At 37.6% G+C, this 27,196-nt stretch overlaps 1 protein-coding gene across 3 annotated transcripts in view; it reads right to left on the bottom strand.

The window, feature by feature from the left end:
- Positions 1 to 27,196, bottom strand: part of LOC126252933 (centromere protein I-like) — a 370,827-nt gene that overhangs the window by 14,468 nt on the left and 329,163 nt on the right. The window contains exons 14-17 of one of the 3 annotated variants that reach the window (XM_049953931.1): positions 22,138 to 22,262; positions 21,150 to 21,264; positions 5,533 to 5,688; positions 2,308 to 2,456 (exon numbers count right to left, since the gene is read on the bottom strand). In XM_049953931.1, the coding sequence (XP_049809888.1) occupies positions 2,308 to 2,456; positions 5,533 to 5,688; positions 21,150 to 21,264; positions 22,138 to 22,262 (545 nt within the window). Of the gene's footprint in view, positions 1 to 2,307; positions 2,457 to 5,514; positions 5,689 to 21,149; positions 21,265 to 22,137; positions 22,263 to 27,196 lie in introns of all 3 variants that reach the window. The other 2 variants (XM_049953938.1, XM_049953948.1) reach the window with 2 other exon arrangements.

Here is a 27,196-nt window from a genome sequence, read left to right as displayed (position 1 = left end):
TTTTATTGCTGCAGTATCATTCTCCAGTAGCAGGATACAGTAACATGCTTTGCTAGAGTATCAATTCTTACCAATCAAAACTACAAAAATTTAACTGAGAGCTAAAACAATGAAAAATTTCCGGTAGTCTGAAAAATTCCCGGGGTTTTCCCTGGTTTTCTTCCGGATGAAAAAATTCCAGGTTTTTCCTGGATTTCCAGGTTGTCTTGGGTCATATACACCTTGTATAATGTGATCATTGTTTACTGATGTGATTATTGTTTACTAATGTGATCATTGTTTACTTCTTGGCTATTGGTGTCTTTAGCACAAAAATAAATATCCCTGAATGTGCAAACGCATGAAAAAGCCACATATAACTGTCCATGAGAAAAAAATAGGTTCTGGTAAATACAATTCTTCACTTTGAAGTGCCTAGCCTCGTGCTTTATTAATGGACAATTGAATGCTACTTTTATTGGGAATCATTTTCTTATCATTTGGAAAGACATGGTTTGATCAGAAGATACGAGGTTAATGTGAGGTATGAGCACAGTTCTCTTAGAGCCGGTGAATTTAGCAGTGATGATATACTAGCTTAAGTGCCTTATCACTAATCTTGCACCATTAATTAATCCCTGATTATCATTAAGATATTTCTCAAACATAACAATGGCACTTTTCTTTAAATGCAATTCATGAGATGGTTAACCGAGCGGATATAGAGAGTTCAGGAATTATATGAGGTACAACTGAATGTTGTTTATTTCTTCAAGTAGGACAGAATCAGAACTGAGGTAAAACTTTGCCTCCCCATGTAATAAACTGGAAATGACATAGCCATGAAGTGAAGTGTTGTAAAATCATTTTTTGGACAAAGAATTGTGAAACATTTTGGTCACTGATTTCTGTAACATTGAATATGGTGGTAATAAAACTATTGTAATTACAATAACAATGTTTAGAAATTTTGATTCCTTCACTGAAGTAATCTGATTTTCTAAATCACCATTACCCACTTTTAGTAAACATCTGGTGAAAACAGGATAGCATCTACCCTTATATTTTGAGTCACTTTTTGAATTTTAACGTGAGACCATAATGGTGATCGTTTAACTGTAGTTTTTACAATGGCTGTTCTATTGACATGTCTAATGATGGGTAACACATGATGGACATCTCCGCCAAACAGAATTATTTTGTCTCCACAATGGAGATTATTTATTCATAATGTCCCTTGAAAGTCAATCGAAAACATGTAGCGAGTCTTCGGGAACTGTTGAAATCTCATCTCAAATGATGAGATCAGTGTCACACAGAATTTTTTCATCCTTGGTTTGAGTGTGAGTTGAGACCAATTTGTTCAAGATGGATACAGGTAGTTTGAAAATCGAATGTGATGAGCATCTACTTGGTAGGAGACTGGTGGCAGTGCCTGTCCATGCAGCTGTTAAAACCATCTTATTTCCACCCCATAAATTTGATACAAAGTTTTGTAGACAAATGTTTTACCAGACCTTCTCAGTCCCTCAATGGCATGACAACTGGGGGTCTTATTTCTTAGTCAAGACTTCCTCATCTATGACTTCTGTTCTTCGTTTAACTTTTTGTAAGCTGTACCACTGTTTGTACATTCTTCTTCTACATCATAGGCTTCTGTTGTGTGTTGCGAGATGTTTGCAACAGGAGCTCGAAGGTTGAATTGTTGGCAAAATCTGCCATGATATTTGAAAATGTTCTCCAATTCTAACAGTGTGAAGTTGTAGTAAACGGTACTTACCTCCTGTGATGATGAATGTTGATGTAATTAACTTATTTGCATAGAACACAACATTTACTTACAGAAAGTTAACAACTCCAGATGCTGTTGTACATAATAGTAAAATAAGATTGTCAACAGATGGTGCCTTTTAAATTCTTTACATTGATGTGTATGACTGAAATTGCATGATAGACTACATTTATGTAAACAATCTAAACAACTGATGAGCATATTAGTTAAATACAGCATCAATAGATGACACTTTCTACATTGCTTTTATAAAAATATTTTTCAAATAAAGTAAAAAAAAAAAACTATTTGCGTATTTTTCGACATAGTGGTGAAAGAAATCTTGAAAATGATGTCTCAATCATTAATTTTTATTAATTAATAAGGGAAATATGCAAACAGCCTTGCCGCACTGGTTAACACCGATTCCTGTCAGATCACTGAAGTTAAGGACTGTCGGGCTTGGCTAGCACTTGGATGGGTCACTGTCCAAGGCTGCCAAGTGCTGTTGACCAGCAGGTTGCACTCAGCCCTTGTGAGGCTAATTGAGGAGCTACCTGACTGAGAAGCAGTGGCACCTGTCACAAAAATGACATCGGGCAGGAGAGCAGTGTGCTGACCACATGCCCTTGTGTATCTGCATCCAGCGACACCTAAGGGCTGTGGATGACAAGGCGCCTAGTCTGTGCCGCTGGGCCTTCAGGGCCTGTTTGGAGAGTGTTTATTTGTTTTAATAAGGGAGATATGGCATACTGATAAAAAAAAAACGAGAAATAATATATATGATAATAAAATATCCAAGTTACAACCTAAAATGTCAACTTGAACAGGTGTGTTACATATCGAAATTATTATGCAGTGTGACCTGGTGAAGAATGAAGCTGATAGTAATTATGAGACATACAGAAAGATTTAAAACAGCTCAAAGATTTTACACAGTAGATGTTGACTGAGGTACATAGACAGATCACAATACTATTATCAGACTAAATCTTTTAGAACAGCAGAAAGACTCAGCTATAACTAAGGTTGCAGGCTCTACTGTTACAACATGGGAGGAGTGCATTAGTGATTTAACTGAACAAAAAGTCAGGAGGAAAAGACTGAATCATTTGTTGGCACAACTCATTTGTCAGCTGAAACAGACAGGACAGATGCGGAATTCCAGAGGCTTTGTTTTCTTGGGACATATAAGGCTGAAGCACTACATTCCTTATAGAGAAGCCTTGCTTCGGATTCAACAGCAGCAAAATTGCCTGTTAGCTTGCAGGCATTATCAGCCTTCATGAGATACAAAAAGATTCAGTCTGAACGGCAATGTTCATTCATATTTATTAAAATAGTGTCATATCATCACTAATTCCATGTGGAAAATATAGAATTATTTAACTATACACCATGGAAATATTTACAATGCATTTTTTTCATCCTTGAAATACATGTTTATCCTGTAATATATTATAGTATATGCTACAATATGCAGATGTCAGCAACGACATACAGATGAGAGTAAGATTGGGAAGAGTGAAATGTGTTTGATTTAGAACATGTTTAATGATGCATGGTAACTTCCAGGCTAGATAAAAATGGTATTGTGAGTATCCACAGCAGTGTAAGTGACACTATCTTTGGATAACCTAAAATTTGTTTTCTAAAGATTAATTCAATGGTAATAAATACTATCTACAATAAGATACTGCTAAGTCAGGTACGATTACTGGCTAAGATGGTGAAAAGGAGCACTTGAAATGTTGACAACAGGGCAAACCAGACAGCCAGGTATGTGTTTACCGTAATGTAGGAGTAAGTTTGTCTCAAAATAACAAGTGCAGAGGAGAGAGAGATATTGAAGTTGTAAACAGGATGATGTACCCTAATATGTACTGTGCGGAAGGAATAAAGCAAATGTACCAAGGAAGGAGGACCTACAGCTGCGATGAAATGAAGAAACACATATGGGACGTCACCACCAAGAAATATATAGCACTGGGTGTGAGAAGTCTTTCTGAGGAAAGAGGTGTTATAAATGTGACTTCACAGGCTTTCCTGATATAAGTCTTAAAAGTCTCTTCAGGTTTGCTGCTGGACCACTCAAAGACTGTTTTCACACTCGGGCTGGCTACACAAGCACATTCTGTTTTGATGCGGGCTAGGTGTTATCAACAGTGGTAGAATAATAACGATTCTGAGACTTACTCCAATGTTGTAGAAAAGAGAAACTTACTTGAGTAGTTGTGGACTGCTAAGGATAGTGAAATAGGGATTATACTGCATATGAAGAAAGTGTCTGAGTTTGTAAGAAAAAAACATTGAAAGCTTACAAGATAGAAGAACCATAGTATACAAAACTTGAAGATACCAGGTACTCAAAATCTAGCTACACCTTATAGTTAGGACGATGAAAAGGGATAAAAATAATATGTAATATATGGCTTCCTGAACTAGTTGTGTTACAGAACGAGCTGCCCATCTCAAAGAATTTTCTCTTACACACAAGTTTGGAAAAGAGAGTTAGGAAAATGGTAATGTAGTAGACTGAAGAAAATGACTGTCTAGAAGAAATGGTAAAATGCATTATATACAAACAAAATAAAATAAATGTTTGGAGGTAAGTGTAAATATGAATTTGACTTATGTTGACGGTCTATTGTGTGCATATGTAATCACATTGTACTTATGGACCAATGAAATCTCGTATTATAAAATTAAGAATAAGATGGAAAGGGTTAAAAAATTATTAAGTAGACAAAAACCTTTAACTTTCATTAGGTAAAGCTGTTAGATAAGATGTTAAGTGCACTTGCTAAAAAAGTCATGTACATGTAGCAAAGAATAAGCAACAATTTAAGTCTATATAATGTGTAGTGAGATCATTAGTCCAAGTGGGGGAATATGTAGCATTACATATCACGCCAGAGGAGTGATGTGTAACTGTATGTCTGTCTATTGATGAATGATGGTTGTGAACTATAAACAATATAATGATTTAAATATTTAGGAGAGTGCACCTGATGTGAATTTTTGTTATGTATTTTGCCTGTGCCAAGTATACTGATGGATGCGGAGTCCCTTCAGGGAGAGGGCACTGACTGAAATAACTGCACTAGATGAAGTACGTGCTTGGACACTGGTGTACGCTCCATGCACTGTTGCCCTAGGTTGGGGTGGTGCAGCAAACCACCAATAAATGGCCCCAGCATAAAAATGCTGGCAATGATTCATGAAGAAACAACAGAAAATTGAAAAATTTGATTCATGACAGTCTTCTGTCAGATTTGGAGATTATAAAATCTGAGGCATTCCTGTATTAAGAAAGTCTTGTATACAAGAATTTAGTGTACTGTGATCGAGGAATAAATGAAGAATGTCTTTGAAGAAACTCTTCACATTTATTTCCAAGAATTTGATATTATATGTTAAAGCATCTGACTTCCAGCATTATTCCAGATTGCAGAGGGAGGAAAAAAAAATCTGAGAAATTTACACAGTCAATTCATCAAATGAAATATTATCCAGTAATTATAGCTGAAATACTATCCACTAATTATAGCGCAGTTGCAAATAAAAACTATGATAGTCAACATACTCAATGCAAGAACATTGCATTTCGATATGAATTACCACATTAGGAACTGTGGCTTCAAATTTTTGCAGATTGATTCAGCACCTTAGCTCACTGACCATGAATGTCTTGTGCTGAATCATGCAAATTTAAAATCAGTGTTTAGACACTTTAAAACTACAATGTAATGATAAAAACTAACCACTTCTTTTCTGCTGACCTGAGGTTCTGCAGACTGCTGGTTCAGAATAGGCCACATAACAGAAGTTATTGCTGGATGCTGTCTAACTTCCAGAATGATTGGTTTCACTGAGAACGTTTTAAAATTTGCCCTTTTTATCCATTTGCTGAAGATCCCACCACCTGATGGAAAAATCTGCAGCAGAAACAGAGAACCATACATTTATTCAGGTTAGGAACGTTTGGTGAAAAAACATATAGTTTTACTAGCTTAGCGGCTACTGCTTTGTTGCGTAGACTGTATGGCTAGCACTTTTTTCCCTTTCTTTAATCAAATTCATATGCTGTTATGCCCATTGCTTATGTGTAAATCTATACACTGTGCAAATAGTGCATCTAGTCTACGCAAACTAATCTGCAGAAGGGTATTAAAATTTAATAAAGAAGTTCATAAAAGATTTGCACATTTTTAAGAAAATTGAATTGAATTGACGTATCAGGGCGCCTACAGATTTTTCGAGGATGAAATTCATCACCTTTCCACGACTTTTACATTACATCTTTAGTTACATTCACGATCTCATGAAAATGTGTGTGGTACATTGACAAAAACATTTTTCTATGAACATGATAGGTGGTTGAAATGAAAGTTGAATGTAATCATTCTTATGTCTCTTATACTATAAGGGAGCATGAATAAAGTAACTATATATAACTTGTATAACAATGAAAAATTCAATTATTGATAATATAATGTAAATGGATAGATAAAAAAATTTACTCACCATGCGACAGCAGGCTAACTTTTACAAGCTTTCAGAGCCAGTGGCTCCTTCTGGCAGAAGAGTTGAAGGGGAAAGGAATATGGATTAAGGAAAAGGATTAGAGAGGTTTAGGGAAAGGGATACGGTTCAGAAAAGTCACCCAGAACCCCGGGTGAGGGGAGACTTACTGGACGGGATGACTTCCTTCTCATCCTGTCCGGTATGTCTCCCCTGACCCGGAGTTCTGGGTGACTTTTCTGAACTGTATCCCTTTCCCTAAACCTCTCTAATCCTTTTCCTTAATCCATATTCCTTTCCCCTTCAACTATTCTGCCAGAAGGAGAAGCCACTGGCTCCAAAAGCTTGTAAATGTTAAATGATTTTGTGTGTGTGTGTGTGTGTGTGTGTGTGTACCCCTGCTGTCACTTGGGGAGTAGATTTTTTTTATCTATCCATTTACATTATAAATCTAAAAACAAAGATGATGTGACTTACCAAACGAAAGCGCTGGCAGGTCGATACACACACAAACATACACATAAAATTCAAGCTTTCGCAACAAACTGTTGCCTCATCAGGAAAGAGGGAAGGAGAGGGAAAGACGAAAGGATGTGGGTTTTAAGGGAGAGGGTAAGGAGTCATTCCAATCCCGGGAGCGGGAAGACTTACCTTAGGGGGAAAAAAGGACGGGTATACACTCGCACACACACACATATCCATCCACACATATACAGACACAAGCAGACATATTTAAAGACCATGTCTGCTTGTGTCTGTATATGTGTGGATGGATGTGTGTGTGTGTGCGCGAGTGTATATCCGTCCTTTTTTTCTCCCAAGGTAAGTCTTTCCGCTCCCGGGATTGGAATGACTCCTTACCCTCTCCCTTAAAACCCACATCCTTTCGTCTTTCCCTCTCCTTCCCTCTTTCCTGATGAGGCAACAGTTTGTTGCGAAAGCTTGAATTTTGTGTTTGTTTGTCTTTGTTTATGTGTCTATCGACCTGCCAGCGCTTTCGTTTGGTAAGTCACATCATCTTTGTTTTTAGATATATTTTTCCCACATGGAATGTTTCCCTCTATTATATCAATATCATTTACATTATATGTATGACTTATGGTATACCATCCATCAAATGCTATGAAAACATTAGACACTCACATAGGATGGGGTATGACTATTTTCAGATATATTTATCATATCAATTGAAATACAAGTTGTTTTTAACATAGAAATGTAGTGAAAACTAATAATTTTCCTTAAGAAAATATTACCATTTTGAAATACAAAATTTATGTGAAATGTTTAACTTCACAGTAAAATATTCAGTGCTTAAGTTTCTTAGCTAAACCTGAAAGATCAGCATCGAAAGTTCAGCTTCTTCTTTTACCTTTTCTATAATCAATCTTGTTTTATTTTTGAGTTCTTTTATTTCTTGAACTGTTCTTTTAAGATTGGCCACTTCATTTTCATCAGATTTCTTCTTCTTCTTCTTTTTAAGGCTTCGACTCTTTTTCTCTTTTTCATGAAGCGTTCTTCACAGTTAGTATTACTGATTTTGTAATGTCTACATTCAGTTGTTTCCCACAATTAAGTAATCTATCTAATGATTGTGCTGCATTGTAAATACTTCTTTCTGCAGAATTATATCTTCTTCTAAGTTTTCAACTAAAACTTTTTCGTTAACAGCAAAGCCTCTTTCAACTGCAGTATTTTCATGAAACATGAATACGAGCTTCTGCATGAACTTTATGAAGTCATGGTTTGCACTTTGCGGTAAATTCATCACAAAGTGGTCAAGTTTGTCCTCTGTAGGACTGAATTATTTCAGTTGTTTTCCAGAGTATTCACAAAATTTAAAGTATTTTCTCTTTACTATGTCAGCTGTTGATGGAGTCATTCTTTTTGATAAAACGTTTCCAATGCAACTGTCACTCAAGAATTTCTCAGAATGGAGCTCTGCATAACTTTGGGTGATAAAACACGAGCCACCTTTGACTATCTTTAATTTCACAGGACTCTTCTCAGCAATTTTTAGATACAGACTTTGCAAAATACTTGTGCACTCATTTCAGAAAATACAAAATCAATAATCTACAAACAGTGTACCTGGTAACCTCAAACAGACGTTCCTGTACACGGAATCACATTTAAACATAGTATCAATTTTGTCATCAGTAATGACTTTTTTCATTGTAATCAGAACAAAAATAATTTTATAAACATATATTCGGCTTAATGAAAAATTAATGTACGAGGGTTGCTCAGAAAGCAATGCACAACATTTTTTTTCTCAGCCAAAAACAATGCTACGAATGTCAAACATCAGGTATTTGAAGTCTTCTGAGTGAGTGCACTAAGTTTCCGTCACTTCCTACAGATAGTATAGCTGCAGGACAATTTCAAAATGGCATCTGTAGGTGATGTACGTTGCAAGCAACATGCCGTCATTGAATTTCTTACTGCAGAGAAAGACACTGTGGGGAATAATCACAAACACTTGTGCAAAATCTATGGAGCATCTGCTGTCGACAGAAGTACAGTTAGTTGCTGGGCATGGAGGGAGAGGTCATCAGAAGGCAGTTCAAAAGAATTCCACGATTTGCAGTGGTCAGGGAGACCATCAACAGTTGTCACACCTTACATGTTGCAGTGAGCTGATGTCATTCGCGAGGACAGACACATTACAACTCGGCAGTTGGCACTGCACCTGTCCATCGGCAAAGGAAGTTCACACAGTGAAGCACTAGCTCCGCCACCAGGATAAGGATTGGTACCGACAAGGCATACATGCACTTTGTTAAGGCTTTCGCGGCCACTTGTTGACAAACTGCCTATTGGCTTCTGTCTCGGGTTCTTCGGCCGACGTTCATCTAATGATTTTTCTGACGTTTCGCCAGCACGAGTGGCTGGCATTGTCAAAGCTTCACCCTCCGTTGCCGGTGGTGAACTGGAGGCGAGCTCGCGGCCGCAGACTATATGTACCTGGCGCGCCAACATCCGAGGGCTTCTCCGCGGTCATTTCCGGTGCGGTTCTCCTCTTGCTACCTGCGACGGTCGTTCGCTGCAGTACGGGAAGCCAGGATCCGTTTACCTTAAGGCTTTCCTCTTTCTTGTTGAAACTGTTCGCGTGTTTTTGGATTTCTACAGCTTCTCTGAACAAGCGCGTGTGATAGTGCTTCTCTACAGCCAGAACTTCCGTGTCGGCGAATTTTATTACGTGGTCGGTCTCATTCAGTGCGTGCTCTGCCACGGCCGATTTCTCCACCTGCCCCAACCTGCAATGTCGCTTATGCTCTTTGATCCTGGTGTTAATGGATCGTCCAGTCATTCCGACATAAACTTTTCCGCATGTGCAAGGTATACGGTATATTCCCGACATTGCAAGTGGGTCTCTTTTCTCCTTCGCCGATCTAAGACACTCTTTGATCTTCCTTGTCGGTTTGAAAATCGTCTTTACGCCGTGTTTGCGCAATATACGTCCGATTCTGTCCGTCACTCTGGGAATGTATGGCAGAAAGGCCGTACCCGACATTTCTTTTTCTGGTTCCTTACTTCGCCGAGTGTTTAGCTCTGTTACACTTCTAATGTAATTTGTGGAGTACCCATTGCTCCTCAGAACAGTTTCCAGGTGTTGCATTTCTCGTTTGAGGTGTTGAGGCTCACATATTCGTCCTGCTCTCGTTACGAGCGTACTAATCATGCCTCTTTTCTGGCTCCGGTGGTGGTTTGACAGTTTGTGCAGGTATCGGTCCGTGTGTGTCGATTTTCGATACACGCTGCGTCTCAGGTTTTCGCCGTCCCTTGTGACCAGCACATCTAGAAATGGCAGTTTCCTGTCCTTTTCTACCTCCATGGTAAATGTTATGTTGGCATGGAGGCTGTTCAAGTGTCTCAGGAATTCACCGAGCTGTTCTTCACCATGGCTCCACACCACGAAAGTATCATCGACGTACCTGTACCACACCTTAGGTTTGCAAGTCGCCGAGTCCAGTGCCTGTGCTTCGAATTGTTCCATGAAGAAGTTGGCCACCACTGGACTGAGAGGACTACCCATGGCGACGCCTTCCAGCTGTTCGTAGAAATCGCCATTCCACGTGAAATAGCTCGTGGTGGGACATGCATGGAAGAGCTTTTTGATGTATTGCGGGAACATGGAACCGATGTGCTCCAGAGTGTCGCTGAGTGGCACTTTCGTAAATAACGAAACAACATCAAAACTGACCAGGATGTCGTTTGGCGCAAGTTTCAGTCTCTTCAGCTTCTCAATGAAATGTCCTGAGTCCTTAATGTATGTGTCGGTCTTTCCCAGGTGTGGCTGGAGCAGAGAGGCCAAGTGTTTCGCCAGTTTATACGTTGGTGAGCCAGGAGCGCTAACGATCGGTCTCAGTGGAACGTTGTTCTTATGGATCTTGGGTAATCCATACAGCCAAGGTGGTAGGGCTTCTGTGTTGCGCAGGTTTCTCTGTATGTCCGCCGGCAGAGAAGACGCCTTGATTAATCGATTCGTATTCCGAGTGATACGCTGCATCGGATCTGCGCTTAGTTTTCGGTATGTCGTCGGATCTAATAGGTCTCGGATCTTTTGCTCATAATCTTCGGTCTTCATTACGACGGTCGCATTCCCCTTATCGGCAGGCAGTACCAATATACTCTTGTCGGCGTTGAGATTCTTAATGGCTTGTACCTCTTCTTTCTTCAGGTTGCAAGCTGGTGGTTTTGCTCGGCGCAGTATCCTGGCTGTTTCAGTGCGTATTTCCTCTGCCCTTTCACAAGGAAGGGTCCGAAGGCTGCTTCGGTGTTGGCAATGATGTCCTCCATAGGTATAGTTCTCGGGATGATAGCGAAATTCCCTTCTTTTTGAAGGACTGACACTTCCTCTTCGGTCAATTGTCGTTCAGTGAGGTTGACCACTGTGTGTGACATGTCGGGAATCGCCTTGTCGGTCTGCTTCCGGCATCTTTCAAACTTTTTCTTTTGCCGCTCGGTGCAGCGCTCGAGTTCGTTCTGCATGCTCCTGTGATATTGCGCAAACACGGCGTAAAGACGATTTTCAAACCGACAAGGAAGATCAAAGAGTGTCTTAGATCGGCGAAGGAGAAAAGAGACCCACTTGCAATGTCGGGAATATACCGTATACCTTGCACATGCGGAAAAGTTTATGTCGGAATGACTGGACGATCCATTAACACCAGGATCAAAGAGCATAAGCGACATTGCAGGTTGGGGCAGGTGGAGAAATCGGCCGTGGCAGAGCACGCACTGAATGAGACCGACCACGTAATAAAATTCGCCGACACGGAAGTTCTGGCTGTAGAGAAGCACTATCACACGCGCTTGTTCAGAGAAGCTGTAGAAATCCAAAAACATGCGAACAGTTTCAACAAGAAAGAGGAAAGCCTTAAGGTAAACGGATCCTGGCTTCCCGTACTGCAGCGAACGACCGTCGCAGGTAGCAAGAGGAGAACCACACCGGAAATGACCGCGGAGAAGCCCTCGGACGTTGGCGCGCCAGGTACATATAGTCTGCGGCCGCGAGCTCGCCTCCAGTTCACCACCGGCAATGGAGGGTGAAGCTTTGACAATGCCAGCCACTCGTGCTGGCGAAACGTCAGAAAAATCATTAGATGAACGTCGGCCGAAGAACCCGAGACAGAAGCCAATAGGCAGTTTGTCATACATGCACTTGTTTCACGCTGGAAGGCCACAGAACTGGATGCAGATTTTGTGGAAAAATAGGGTGTGTAGATAAAACACCTTTATTTAGTGTGTGTAATTCTCATTATGTTCACTAAATAATTTTTTAAGGAAAAATTTTTTAAAAGAAAACTTTCACTTTCTTCTTCACCCCCTTAAGGGTTCAAGTTCCAAAAACGCTGAAACACGTATTTTTTAATTACTGGTCAAGAAACCAAATACCAATTTTCTTAGCTGTAGCTTCCAAACTGATTTAAGGGTCACATATTATCAACAAAACCTTCCATCCCCTTAGGGGTGGAATTTCAAAAAGCAGCTTACTTGCTTCACTAATATTTTATTATTAGGTTATCAAAATTTTACCATCACAAAACATCACTCAAATACGGGTTCCACTATTAGAATTTTAACAGTTAGTTCGCCATTAACAGTCAAGCTAACAACTGCAATTACATTTTCTGATGGATTTCAACTTTTGAAATTTCTTCATAGCTGTAGAGTATTTACCTTGCTACCATTGTCTTCTCTCTTTCATTTGAGCACTTTTCAAATGTGCAACAAGATGAGAGATCACGCCAAAAAATTTAACTTCTGTTGGAAACCTTTCTTAAATGGATGGAATTGCAGTTCTGTGTAACACTTTTAAGTGCATACAAGTCTCCTTTATTTCATTAACATGAATCATTAATTTCTGGTCATCAGCTCATAAACTCTTAAGACAAAGAGACTTTTTTTAAGACTGTACAATGGGTGCCAATGCTGCCACTTATACAGATTCTTATAGTACTAGTTTTACTCTATGACTCATAATAAGATGCTCATACGATGTTTCATCTAGAAAAAATATTTTTCCAGGTAGTCTACTTTTCTCTTAATTTCTGCATGCCTGCTCTTGAGCATACTGCACTCCTAATTTCTGCATGTCTACTCTTGAGCTACACTAACACCTTGACACTGGGGGGTGCCCACAGAGAGAAGCTAGTGGGGGCATCTGCTTATAGCAAGAATCCGTTTAGCTTACGAGTACAGGAAAAGATATGTAACCACAGGGCCCAGAATTTTATAACGTAAAATACCTGGAAAATTATCACTAAAATGACCCAAAAATATCAATAAAATGACATAAAAATAATACAAACCAAGTCAAGTGAATTATGAGTAACTTTCTGAAATAAAGTTGGGCAAATGTTTTGTGAAATGATTTGACTAAAAGTATAAGAATATTTGATGCCTCTCAAGTCCTGTAAGTGATTTTGAGTGTTATTCATAGTAAAATGTTGCTCTATCATACATTATTTCTTTCTTTTAGACAAACTGTGTTACAATACATTTGACTGATATTTCTTTTTTCCCCAGAAAGCATGATCTTACTGTCACCTATTTATCTTCCCAGCACCCACTGTTCTCAAAACATCCTGAATTTAATACTTGCTTTGAAGGAAGCCATTTTAGTAATCAAGTATCATACCAATACAGCTTTTTTTGTACAAAATAGCTAGGCCTTGTACAGATGAACTTTCTGATACTTCCTTTACATAGCTAGCAGTAGCTCATAATGGAATATTTCAATTTTCTCTCAAATCACTAGCTAAGCCTTTTCTTTCTTACCTTGATTACGTTCAAGCAAATAAATTTGTTTTTGAAATACACTCACACTGATCAATTTGATACCACATTTGTCAATTTCCCAATCTTTGTTTGGATTTGAAAACTGTGTAATTTATAGGAAGCCTTGTCTTAGCTCCTATCAAACATTTGACCAAAAAATGAACTAGAGTACAGTAATGAAAAACTTGGAACTGAAATTAGAAAAAGGAAAATCTAAAATCACAAATTTTTTTAAGGAATCTCATTCTTTGGAGATGTAAGAAATTTGTCGTACAACCATTCATTGCAGTGTTTGAGATTCAGCATGCAGAGGTTCTGAAAAGTTAGGGAAAGGCAATGACAATTAAGAGATGAACCATCAACTTATTTACAACATGTAAGAAAATGTACTTGAGCAACACTGCTGCATTTTTGCTATACACACATGTATTGTTCGTTCTTACCAACATTTAAAGAATGTGCTGTTTTTATAGGTGGACACTGAACACAAATGAAAAAAAATGAAGTAAAATCTTTAAAATGTACAGTTGTATGCCCATTACCCTATAAGTTATATGAGTCGGAAGGTGACATTTCTGTATAAATTGATTTGTAAATCGATACTGACACATGTGGTAGTTTTTTTTTTTTTTTTTTTTTTAAGTGGGAAATGTTATCCACAAAACATTTTTAATGACAGGAAAACAATTGAAAGAATAGGCATTACAAGATGTAACATTAGCTAGCTATTAAAAATGCACTGTAGAAACTAACAGAAAAATGATGATCAGATAATGCCTACAAAATTCCAAAATCACAGGTATGGCAAAAATGTTTTGCCCCTACTGGTATGAGAGCCTCCGGGCACTCCTGCTTAACACATTTACATTTAAATGTAAAAAGCTGACTTAATTAACCCTTTCACATTTCAAATTTATAGAAGGAGCTTGGAAATGAAAGCTTTCTGACTTCAAAGGAATGTTGAGCTAGATCTCTGCCTTTCATGGGCATGGCTCTACCCATAAAGCAGTTTGAAGGGACCATGGGGGTACACTCAAAAGTTTCAATATGCAGGTACCTCTCTCTTACTATTCCTGGAACTCAGTTCTATTTCTCTACCAAGACAACTTAGAACCGGAAGGAATACTGGTTTTTGTTTCACACCCAAACTTCCTTTCCATTCAGGAGACAATATTCAAGTCTCTTGATAAATGAACTGAAGAATGGGAGTTATTTTTCTTGTAAAATATTTGGTGCTGTGGCAAGTATAAAATTTTATTTTATTTATAAGATATACATTATAAACAAATGGCAGCTAATGCAATAAAAATTGAGGATGCACACAGATCACAATAACCAGAAACACTGTGAAGCATTAATTGAGAGCTGTGGATCTGAGTCTTCAGATAGATGATTCTATTTTACTCCATTACTAATTTCAGTTTCATATTATCTTCGTATTATGTACAGTGTTTGTTACTCTCAAACCTATTGAGTAAGGGTGTTTTACACATCTAACCCCTTTGCACTCTTGTTTTCCAGGGAACTCCTGGTTACAGAGCCAGTGACTTTCTGTACATAACTGTCACACAGTAACTGCTTTTTTGCAGGTAGTAAATGAGCAATTTATTGTTACTGAAACATTTTTGAAAACCTTTCAAGAACAAATTTATTTCAGTAACTGCAAGACAAAATATGGTTGGTAAATTGGTCTTTTAGACTGTTTACATAATACAAACATTGAGAATCAAAGCAAGCAACAAGATGTAATTTCTTTTTAAGTGTAATCCATATAAGTTGCATATAAAACAAATCACCAAAAAAGGAACTCTTAATCAAGTCTGATTTTTCATCAAGTTGTGCCATTAATTTTTTTTTCTAGTTGATTTGATTTAGAATCACCCCATTAGTTATCTGGTCTATCCATTTAATCTTCAATGTTCTTCTGTAGCACCATAGTTTGAGAACTTCTAGTCTCTTCTTGACTGTACTGTTCAACATTCATGTTTCACTTTTGTACAAGGCTATGTGCCAGAACAAGTACAACCAGCAAAGTAGTTGTAGCAATTAAAAATTTTAGAAGCTAACCTGCTTCTATTTTTCAGAACTGTCTTTTTGTTGCTGTCAGTTTGCAATTCATAAACTCTCTACCTTTGCCATCATCACTTATTTTTACCATAATTAGAAAAACTCATCTACTACTTGCAGTGTCATTTTGCAATCTAAATACCACAGCATCATTTGATTTGACTGCATCTCTTAATCCTGTTTTACTTTACTTTGTTGTTATTTAACTTGTAGTCTCTGTTCAAGGCACTACTCATTCCTGTCAACAGATCTTTTAAGTATTTGCTGTCTCAGAGTTATGTTTTTTATTACTTCTTCTTGAACTTTAAGTCCTTTCAAAACTGTTCCTTGGTTTCCTTTATAGGCTGCTCTACCTACAAACTGAACAGCACAGGAGACAGGCTGCAACCCTGTCTCATTAACTTCTCAGGTACCGACTCCCTTACAAGTCCTTCAACTGTTTGAAACTACAGTCTGGTTTCTGTACACATTGTAGACAACCTTTCTGTCTGTATTTCATCTTTGAGACAGTCAGCATTTCATTGAATTTATTCCAGTCAGTATTGTCGACAGTTTTGTCTAAATCTACAAATGCTATAAACGTAGGTTTGCCTCTTTTCAATCTAAGTTGTCGGATCAGCATTGCCTCGCATGATTCTAAATTTCTCTGGGATGCAAAATGATCTTCCCCAAGACCAGTTTTTATCAGTCTTTTGTAAATAATTAATGTAAATATTTTGCAATTAAGACTGATAAAAATGACAGTTCTCTAATGTTCACATCTGTTAGTCTCTGCCTTCTATGGAATAAATAACATTCCCACATCTCATCTTTATCTACTTCCTCTTCCTTTGCAATAATATTGATTTCCATTCCGTTTCCTGTGTATAACTGATTTATATATTCCTTCCATCTTTCAGCCTACTCTACATTGCTTAGTACTAGCTTGTCATCTCAGCTCTTAATTTTTCACGCAGCTACTTCTTTTCTCTAATATTTCTTTAGATTTACTGTATGTTGTATCCATCTTTCTCATAGTAATGAACACTTAAACAGCTATGAAAGATATAATGCAAGAAGAATTTGACAGAGCACAGGAAGAACCAAGTTGGAACAAGACCCTTGGAGTAGAGGAAATTCTCTTGGAATTATTGAGATCCTTTGGAGAGCCGGACATGACAAAACTATTCCACCTGGAGTGCAAAATATATGAACATGAAAAATACCCTTGAAATCCAAGAAGAATGTACCGTAATAATTCCATTTCCAAAAAAGACAGGTGCTGACTGGTGGGAATACTACTGCAAACTACAGCACAAATTATATACAGATGGATGGAAAGACATTGGGGATGATCATTTTGGGATCCGGAGATATGTAGAAACATGCAACGAAATACTGACCCCTATGACTTACATAGGAAGACAGCCTGAAGAAAGCCAAACTTACATTTATAGCATTTGTAGATTTAGAGAAAGCTTTTGACAGTGTTGACTGAAATAAACTCTTTGAAATTCTGAAGGTAACAGGTATAAAATACATGGACTGAAAGGTTATTTACAACTTGCACAGAGACCAAACTTCAGCAGTATGAGTTGAAGGATATGAAAGAGATGCAGTGGTTGAGAAGGGAGTGAGGCAGTACTGTGGCATATCCACAATGTTATCCTGTCTGTGCTTTCAGCAAAAAATAAAGGAAGCCAAGGAGAAATTTGGGAAGGGAATTAACGTGAGAAGAGAAGAAATAACAACTTTGAGATTTACTAATGACATTGTTATTCTATTAGAGACAGCAAAGGACTTCAAATCACAGTTGAACAGAATGGATCGTGCCCTGAAAAGGGGTTGTAATATGAATATCAACAGAAGTAAAACTAGGGTAATGGAATGTAGCTGAATTTTAAGGTGACTCTGAGGGAATTACATTAGGAAATTCGGCACAAAATGTAGCAGATGAGTTTTATTTTGGCAGTGAAATAACCAACATGACCAAATTAGACAGGATATAAAACACAGACTGGATGTAACAAGAAAAGAATTTATGAAAAAGGTGAATCTATTAACATCTAATAGGAATTTAAGTAGTGTGAAGCCTTTCCTGGTGTGTACACTTGTATAGAAATGAAATGTGGACAATAAACTGTTCAGGCAAGACATTATAGAATTTTATGAAATACGATGTTACAAAATAATGCCGAAGGTTAGAAGAGTAGATTGAATATCTATTGAGAAAATACTAAATACAACCAGAGGCAAAATAAATTTGAGGTAAAACTTCACTAGAAGATGTGATTGGTTGATTGGACACACCCTGAAGTATCAAAGATTTGTCAATTTGGTAGTGAAGATAGTTTGGGTGGGGGCATGTAGTAAAAAATGTAAAAATGTAGAGGGAGACTAAGATACTATAGTAAGTAGGTTCAAATAGATGTAAGCTGCAGTAGTTATTCAGACATGAAGAGGCCTGCATAGGATACGTTAGTGAGGAGAGCTGCATCAAACCAGTCTTTGGACTGGAGACCACAACTACAACACAGATTCACACTCTTTCTCTAGCCATTATTACTCTGAAGTTTTGCACTTCCTGTCTCTATTATTTATTATCCTGGTTCCACCTCCTTAATTTCCTACGTTTTACCACTTTATTGTTTTTAATCTGCATTTTTAATCAGTTGTCAAGTCTCTGAAGTGTACACTGCACAAAAAATTCTTGGAGTCCTGGTACTGATGGCTCCAGTTAGGCACGCATCAATGTATTGGATTCTCTGTACATGGAGGGCATAGGGGCTTGAAGATAGCATTAACGAAATGCTGAAACTTGCGGTGTAAATGAAATAATAATTTCTGAAAAACATATGCCTGCCGTTAATATCTCTTGTGTGTGACAGGTCACTGTCCTGTATCCACAATAGATCAACAGAAAAGACAATTGTTGCTAGAAATTCTAAATTAGTAGTTGCTCCAAGGAAAACGCCGATAAAATTATGGAAACAGTTTTCACTAAGAAACTTTTCTGAACATTCTATATACTATTCCAATAGGGATTACAATGACCACACTGAATCTATTACAGTTGCCAGGTGTTATTCTACTCAATCTCTATTTATAAATGAAATGGAAAAGTTCCATAACATTCTTCTGGATTGCAGACCATCTCATATTATAAAATGATGAATCAACATTTCGACCACAGCCACAAGTGGTGTTTATCAGAATACTTCTACAGCTCGGAGCAATTTTATGGAAACTGACTCCATCCTCAAATGTCTACGAACAGACAAAAGTAGGAGGAATTATTTCATCTAGAATACAGTTAAGCACACTCTCTACAGAGAAAACTTGCAAATGTAGAATATTTGCTTCAGGACTAATGCAAAAACTATTGTCAAAAATATATATAATTTTCTCTTCAGCTATCTGTTTTACTTACTGCAAGAGAGCACTTCTCAATTGTTACGTCTTCAGCTATCACCAGTCTCAAGCAGAAATAGGAAATACGGGAAATTGTGACACAATACTTAGATCTGGATGGTAGATACACCAAGCAATAGCATTGTATACAATAAGAATGCAATGTTTGGAAACATTTAAACTTTCTCTTCTGGGAAGTTAGGAGGAAAGTACATTGTTGTGACATAACTGAGCCTTGGTCACATCGGCAAAATCATTATGAATTTAGTATTGATTTAAAAGTAATGAAACATATTTCAGAAGAATGTAATGAAAGAAAGGAATAAGAGAAGCTACGTATTGTATAAATGGAAAATACAGTGCGAAAGAAGAAGAAGAAGAAGAAGAATGAAGGGCGGGGAGCATCCAAAAATGACAGACAGTGATAGACTGAAAATAAAGGTCGATTGACACTGGACACCAATCGGACAGAAAGGAAGGTCACCTTCAGATAGGAAGGGCACCTTCAGGTGGAGTGTGTTCACACTGGGATGAGTGTCAACAAATCATCACTTTGCTTAACCTAGTACTGTATGTTCAAAATAGGGTTATGAGATATATCTGAAATAGTAAATTGAGAATGAATTTATACAAATTCAAAGGTATTCAAAACATATGAATGAAAATGTAGTTCAGCTCTGTAATGCCAAAAAACCTTGTTAGTATTTAAGTTGTATTGCAGAGGTAAGGAACGGAGCGGGCAGGAGGAGGGGAGAGAGCTGAAATTAAGATAATGTTTTTGACGAGTAGCCTTGAACTTAGCTGTCTATGACAGAGCCAGAAAACAACAAGTTGGAAGTGAAAGTACAATAAATAATCAAAACTTAATGTTGCAGCATCCCCATCCCAAAAAGAGGTGTTGGAGGGAGGCGGGGGGGGGGGGGGGGCAGCATGCCAAAGGGGTGGAATAAAAGGAGAAACTACTCTCCAGTTTGTTGTTGTTGACCAGTTTTATAAATTAGGTCCAGTCTCTGACAAGTGACAAATACTGCATTGCAGCTGTACTCCACATTCTTGTAAGTATAAGCAACTGGGATTTCATTTTAAGTAGAAATGGTTGAGGGCCAGTTTGTTGGCACCTTGGGTGTTTTTAGCATTTTTACAACAAAATAAATCTCATAAACATGCTTCTGTACATATACTTTTCTTTGGCCTTTGGTCAAGATGGGGAAATAACTGAACATTCAGTAATTAACCCTAGAGTGGGCAATCTACGTATAATGTGCGCCAGCCACAAATAAAATTGTCTTGTACCATTCCATTGTTGTCTTATAATTGTGAGTCTGCACCTCCGCCACCATTCTTGCTTTATCTAACACCGTGATAACGTGTGTTGGCACATGTCCAAGTGAACATCAGCAGTATAAACTAAACAGCGAGCTAGGTGAGAATAAACGTAGGATCCACACAAGAAAATGCCCCAGATTCTGAGCTACCAGCACAATTCCACAATAAGGCAATTGTCTACAAGACAATTAGTAATTGAATAAGCATTTGGCTGGGATCTGAGGCAATCGCACCATTTAATGCTTCGAGTGGTTCATTACTGTGGGTTAACACTTGCAACAGAGTGATAAAATCAAAGATTATTTTATTATTGTTTAATTAAACAGTGATTTAGCTCACATAATATGTTTATTTTATTATTGTTTAAATAAACTAAGATTAAACTGTGATTTTGTTCATACATGTTTATTTTGGTACTATAATAACAGATATTCTTTACACATGTACAAAGTACATCATGTGCCTGCTCGTGTTTCGAAAATTTCATGTCTGCTTTGAGGGTTAACAAATGACTATGAAGTAATCCACATTTTTCTACAGCAAGTCAACAGCAATTATGTATATTCTGAATTATTGCAGTGGGATAATTATTGCTAAGTATTTCAATGCTCTCTGATGATACAAAATGTAATAAATGAGTTGTCAGTCTGAGAGGATCTGAAGTTATAAAAGAGGCTAATAAACTGACATCCCACTGAGACAATAAGATCAAATCAACACACAACCTCTAGGTTGCTTAATAGCGTTCACAAGAGAAGCAAGAAAATTAATTGCAGGTCACTCCCACTTTAAAGTTGATACTTACACCTCCTTTGAGTGTATGGTGCATTTCAGCATTATATTGTTTCAGTGTTTGTGACACTTCCTCAAAATATTCCTTCATCTCTGGTGAAGATTTTTCTGTGACAGCACTGTTGCATCTGCAACAAAATTTTTGTAACAATTTCAATAATATATGCCAGCTATCATAATTGTATTTGCCAGCTGAATGTTTAAAATATCATTAGCTAATATACAGGTAGTAATGAACTTTAAATTCTATGAAGCTCAAATACAGAGTATTAGACTCAAACATGAAAACAATGAAAACTGAAAGCTATAAGACTATAAAGTGAGATTACGTTTATACAATTATCTCTTTTTTTATCTTTATCATTCTACCATTGACACAACAAATGTATGTATCCAAACGCTATGATTTTTTTTTAATCTTCTTTTGTTTTATGTCAACTTACAATTTCAGTTTCACCATTTTTGGTTGGACAACATGCACATGAAATGTGTATATTCATGAATCACAAAGTTAAACATCATGGAGAAACAGTGAACACTGTAAGTGCTTCACGTTCATTTCCACCTAGATCAGTAAAATTGGCCTCACTGAATATTAGTTTCAATCTATACATTTGGTCATCTTCTGATCTAATTTTTGCATTTGAAATGCATCACAAACAGTAAGCATTCAATATCTTGCTATGTTAAACATGAAATGTGACATGCCCTTGAATGCTTTCAGTTTGACACACATTCTATTCATGGGATTTGTATCTGGATGTGGCCTCGTGTAAGACTGAAGCTATTAATCAACACCAATGGTAATAATTTAGATGTGAGAAAATTTACTCATGAAGTTATTTGCTATAAATCATTAACCACTGAGAAATAGCCAGAACCAAGACTACTTTGGGTATGCCACTTGTCATACATACTTCACTAGGGAAAGAAATGAATTTGACAGATGCAGAAATACAGAGTGAAATTGATCAATGCCACCTAGTTCGAATTTTACACACCTTGTGAGCAGCTGACAAACTCTTGACAGAACTGTGCCATCATAGCTTGAGAGTGCTCCTAAAAGTAGACCAAGTGGTGGTAAGACACACATTTGGGTGTGTGTTACTTCTATGGCAGTCAGCACCTGAAAAACATGCACTAGGACGATTATTCAGAGACAGCCTACAATTGAGTCGGTGAGAGAAGGTCCCTGACAGTTGTAGTGGGCTTGGTGCAGCTGTTTTGCATGTCTCCCTCAACCAACCACATAATGTGATTTTTTCTAGTCTTTGTTGCTGCCATCTGTCAGTGATTACCTCTCGTCGACTCGACTACATTGCTGCGTTTTAAAATAATGCAAAGGCTATATGGTTTGATGTTAAATGGTGGGCTTTGCAGCACTCTTATACTAATGACAAGGCAAGTTACATGAAGACAAAAACAAGATTACGAACTTCATGAACACATCATTCCAAAGTTATGAAGTAACATAAGAAAATCATGTAAATAAAAAATGAACTGCAAGAAACTTCTCTTTTTATGAGGTTACTGGTTTCGGTCTGTTTTAGACCATCTTCAGACCTGACACCATGATGGTAGATGGCGGCTGTGAACCGAGCAGGCCGTACGACTCCATGAATGCTGACTGCTCCTGGAGTCATAGAACCTGCTCCATTCACAGCCACTGTCTACCATCATGGTGCGAGGTCTGAAGATAGTGTAAAACAGACCAAAACTGGTAACCTCATAAAAAAAGAAAACAAGTTTCCTGCAGTTTTGATCATTCATGTTCGTTTTTAAGTAAAACAAAAACCGTTATTCTCCAAGAGAAATGTTCTAAAAAATTATTATGTAAATTAATTCACGGTGTGCATGACATGAAACTGTAGCATATATATTTGTTGAAACTGTAACATTAGCCATTCATGCAACATAAAAGAGAGCTTTTTGGGGTATGGAAGTGGTGATGTATACATTAACAAGGAGGACTTGCATTAATAATTACCTATCATCAATTTTTGTTCTTATTCAATACAATACACAATTGCTGGTCATTACTAACCTCCCAGAGAAATGTCAGTACTGCCAATAGACAAACTTTTTTTTAAAGGGTATGTAAACTTCCTTTCTCAGGGAGGGCAGAGGGATACATTTGGGAAGAGCAGTACACTCAGACCCCAGGATGACAGGGGCTCACCTGTTGTCCCTGCAGTGGGGAGTGCTGAAGGTAAGTACAATTCTGTCTCTTAATTTTACAGTTTTTTCAAGAGAATTTTCCTTCTGAGTTAACTATGCTTTGCAATTAACAAATTTATTTGTTGAGTCCATTTTAGCTTTATGTCTGCAAATACAAATAATTTTATATATGGTGTGTTACATTTAGTGTTTGACCACTGATGTTTATTTCTGGTTTCAGCAGATTATTTCTTTGTGTGTGAAATTATACACTATTATTCTTCCTGAGATTAATCCATTATATCCCATCGTATGATTTATCATACGCTTGCCCTTCTCAGGCTTATTTGTTTCCAGAAGCTCTTTCTCAACAACTGAAATATTGCTTTTATGTTTTATTTATAGTTTGAAAGTCCACTGTTGAAACTGACAGTAGGAGTGGAGATCGGGATTGTTTATTTCCTGGTGGAAAGCATTTGTTGTAGTGCTATTGACTCTGCTGCTTCTTGTCATGGACAGGCGTTAAGTAATTATAAAATTATGATGTGCAAGTTCATTGTTTTGCTCATATTTTTACAGATTAGTAATCTGAATACTTAAATGCAATACATAGGCACAAATTGGAAAACAGTACATTATCTGCTTTGTTGTGGTACAGGTTTATATCTTTACGTATGAAATATCATACGGTGGGCAGTAAGGGGTCATTTTCTCACAGTTGGTCCAATTTATTTCAGATGTAATTTGGAAAAGGAGAGGGACTTAGAGGAGTTTCTAAATAGAGCCTGTTCTTCACAGAAGAAGATAATGAAACTTTGTCTGACATATTTGATGCATGTCAGGAGCCTGAATTTGTACTTGTTCAACCAAATGATGGTGAGCACACTGCTAAAGATGATGCAGGTTGATGCAAAAGGACAACCTGTGACTGTTCCTGCTTTAGAGATTAAGCCTCTGGGACAAACTTCAGAGATAAGATCAGTAAATACTGACAGCCTTGTTGGAAATGTTACATCTTTATCTACGCAAGAGGAAAACCCCTGCAATTCCAAATCACGATCTCAGTTCCGAATTAGGAAAGCAAGACAGTGGATAGAAGAAAGACTAGACTCTTCACAAAAATTTGAGGTATCTTGTGATCCTACACTTGATATAAAAAAACATCTCTGCACGCCAAACTCTGCTCCAATAGATCTTTATCGTAAAGTTTTTGATGCTGATTTGGTTGAGATTCTGACGAGAGAGACAGTAAAATATGCTGCTCAAACGGGACACAACATACAAACAAGCCATGATGGCATCTACAAATACTGTTATCTGGGTATTGTAAGGTGATGCATAGACGTATGTACTGGGAGATCGGACCTGACACAAACAATGTCCTTGTTTCGAATTCCTTCTCCAGAAATACGTTTGACAAAATTCATAGATTCTTCCATGTCAATGATAATGACAGCATTGGAAAAGAATCTGGTGTCAATCTTCTCCTTGGATGAGGCCATGGAGCCTTATTATGGCCATCACTTTGTGAAACGGTTTATAAGAGGCAAGCCAATTCACTATGGTTTCAAATGGTGGTGTTTAGCTACATGTAATGGATATCTCATCAGATTTGTCATTTGTCCTTTATTATTACAATGTCTTACTTTATTCACATAATGCAGTACAGTTATTTTGTTACTATATGGATTTGCTATGTATACTTGGTACATAATCCTGCCTCAGGCATGGATGTGTGTGATGTCCTTAAGTTAGTTAGGTTTAAGTAGTTCTAAGTCTAGGGGACTGATGACCTCAGATGTTAAGTCCCATAGTGCTTAGAGTCATTAGTGTATAAATAAATAACGTAACTTTAAAATATAAATAAAATGGACATAACAATACCTGGAAATTATTATTGTACTTTTTCTTCATTTAATTGTGTAATAATTGATAATCACAAAAAATTCTACATATTACTTGTGGTAAAATTGTGATTCTATTTCTTATTGCCCATTGTATGATACATCATACCTCAGTAACTTTTCCCTTTACTGCCCACTGTATGATATATCATACGTTAAAAAAAATTATGGGGATATAATGGGTTAAGACAAACTGTTCAGAACCAGTTGCTTTTTCATCTGTCAACTGGCTGGGTCCAGTATGGTTGAGTGTGAGTACCTGATTACTACACTTGAGTGTTTGAGTATAACTTAATTGTTTTCTTCGTGGTGCATTTACCAGTGTGGACATCTGCTTTTTATTAAGATAGTAACATTCCTTGTGCAACAAATATGCCATTAATTCCATAATATTTTAGTTTTCTTACTTGAGTTTTATAATGACATATGACAGATTTAGGATGGTCAACAGCACAGTGATCAGTGTTCTTACTGGACTCTGATATACGGATCTCGAGGTTTAAATGATGTCTATCCTCATAAGTGAAATTGCTATGACAGTTCCGCAGGAACACATATTACCAGATTTCCTCAGAGTGTTTAAAGTTGTGTGAGGCCCTTAACACTGACGAAGCTTGGGGACCCCACTCAGCAATCTGTACTCATAATTTTCTGAGGTACAGGGTAACTATAACTAAACTTTCACTATTTGAGAATGCAACCATGAAAAATGAGTGGTTGTTGGACAAAGAAAGTTGTAGAAACATTTGTACGGACATGCGGAAGAGAAATAATGAATACACCACTGAAGAAACACATTTTAATTTCTACATGACAAGGTAACATATGTTAATTGCATACCATGTTTATGTTCTAGTTTACAAAAGTTGCACAATGTGTTGACCACTTGCATCCATGACAGCCTGGAACCGGACTAGAGATAGCATTTCACAAGTGTCTGCAGCACTCAAACAGAGGATCATGAAATGTTCAGCTGTTGTGATACAGTTTGTGCACAGCTTGAAGACTGCACAAAGCAGTCAGCATTCTAATCCATAATAAAATCAACTTCTTCAACAATTTGTGATGCAACTATCTGTTGGCCTTTCCCATGAGCAATTCCTAAATCACCAGTTAATTCTCTAACTTCAAATCCTGTTCTTCAACTCCGGTGCGGAAAGAGGACTTCTCTGTATTCCTCTAATGCATCAATATGAAGAGCAACAGCATTAGTGCTGTTGTTGTGAGATTGCACAATAGGCAGGATGTTTTGGTGGTTCATCAACTTGCCGTACATTGCAGCTTGTATGTAAGGGGCAAAAACCAGTTATTAAGCTACTGACATTTAGGTTGTCCTCCATGAGAGGCTGTTTTAGCAAACTGTTTAGCAGCAGCTACACATGTGGATGGGAATGGCTGGTGGAAGGTTGAGGTGGACAGAGGAAGGTAAGGATGGGGACAGAGGTGGCAGGAGGGTATGAGAGGGGAGAGAGGTGACGGGATGGAAATAGAGAGGGGGAAAGCAGGGGAGAACAGAGAGAGACAGATGAGGAAATGGACAGTGAGAGGGGGAGGAGGAGATTGATGTATGACATGTCATTCTGGGAATGAAAAGTCCCACTTCCCTGCCCTTCCTTGGCTGACAAAAGATGTTTGTCAGTTAATATAGTTAGTAAGCAGGAAGCAGAGGTGTGCACTTCTGGGAGGTGTGCACTTCTGTTTGATGGGTGGAGTTGTCTGCTCTGTAGTGCTGCTGGTGTAGGGAGTGGAGAGAGCGTGATCTCCATGATGTCAAAGAAATACTCGCCAGAGAACAAATCCTTCTGAAATATACTTGTACCAATTGTTATTGTCTTGATGAGCTCTGATAAACATACACTATCTGGTCTGACTGGAATAAAAGCAGATGTAGTTGATCTGTCATCATCTATAATTGTATATTACAGGCAGTACGAGTTCAAACTATCTTGTTGTGTCATTCCGCTGGATACATCGATAACAGAAATCTCATTCAGTAACT

Source organism: Schistocerca nitens, chromosome 1, assembly GCF_023898315.1.
Source record: "Schistocerca nitens isolate TAMUIC-IGC-003100 chromosome 1, iqSchNite1.1, whole genome shotgun sequence".
Taxonomy (NCBI): domain Eukaryota; kingdom Metazoa; phylum Arthropoda; class Insecta; order Orthoptera; family Acrididae; genus Schistocerca; species Schistocerca nitens.
Note: the sequence above shows the minus strand (reverse complement) of the source record. Positions and strands in the feature narration are given on the sequence as shown.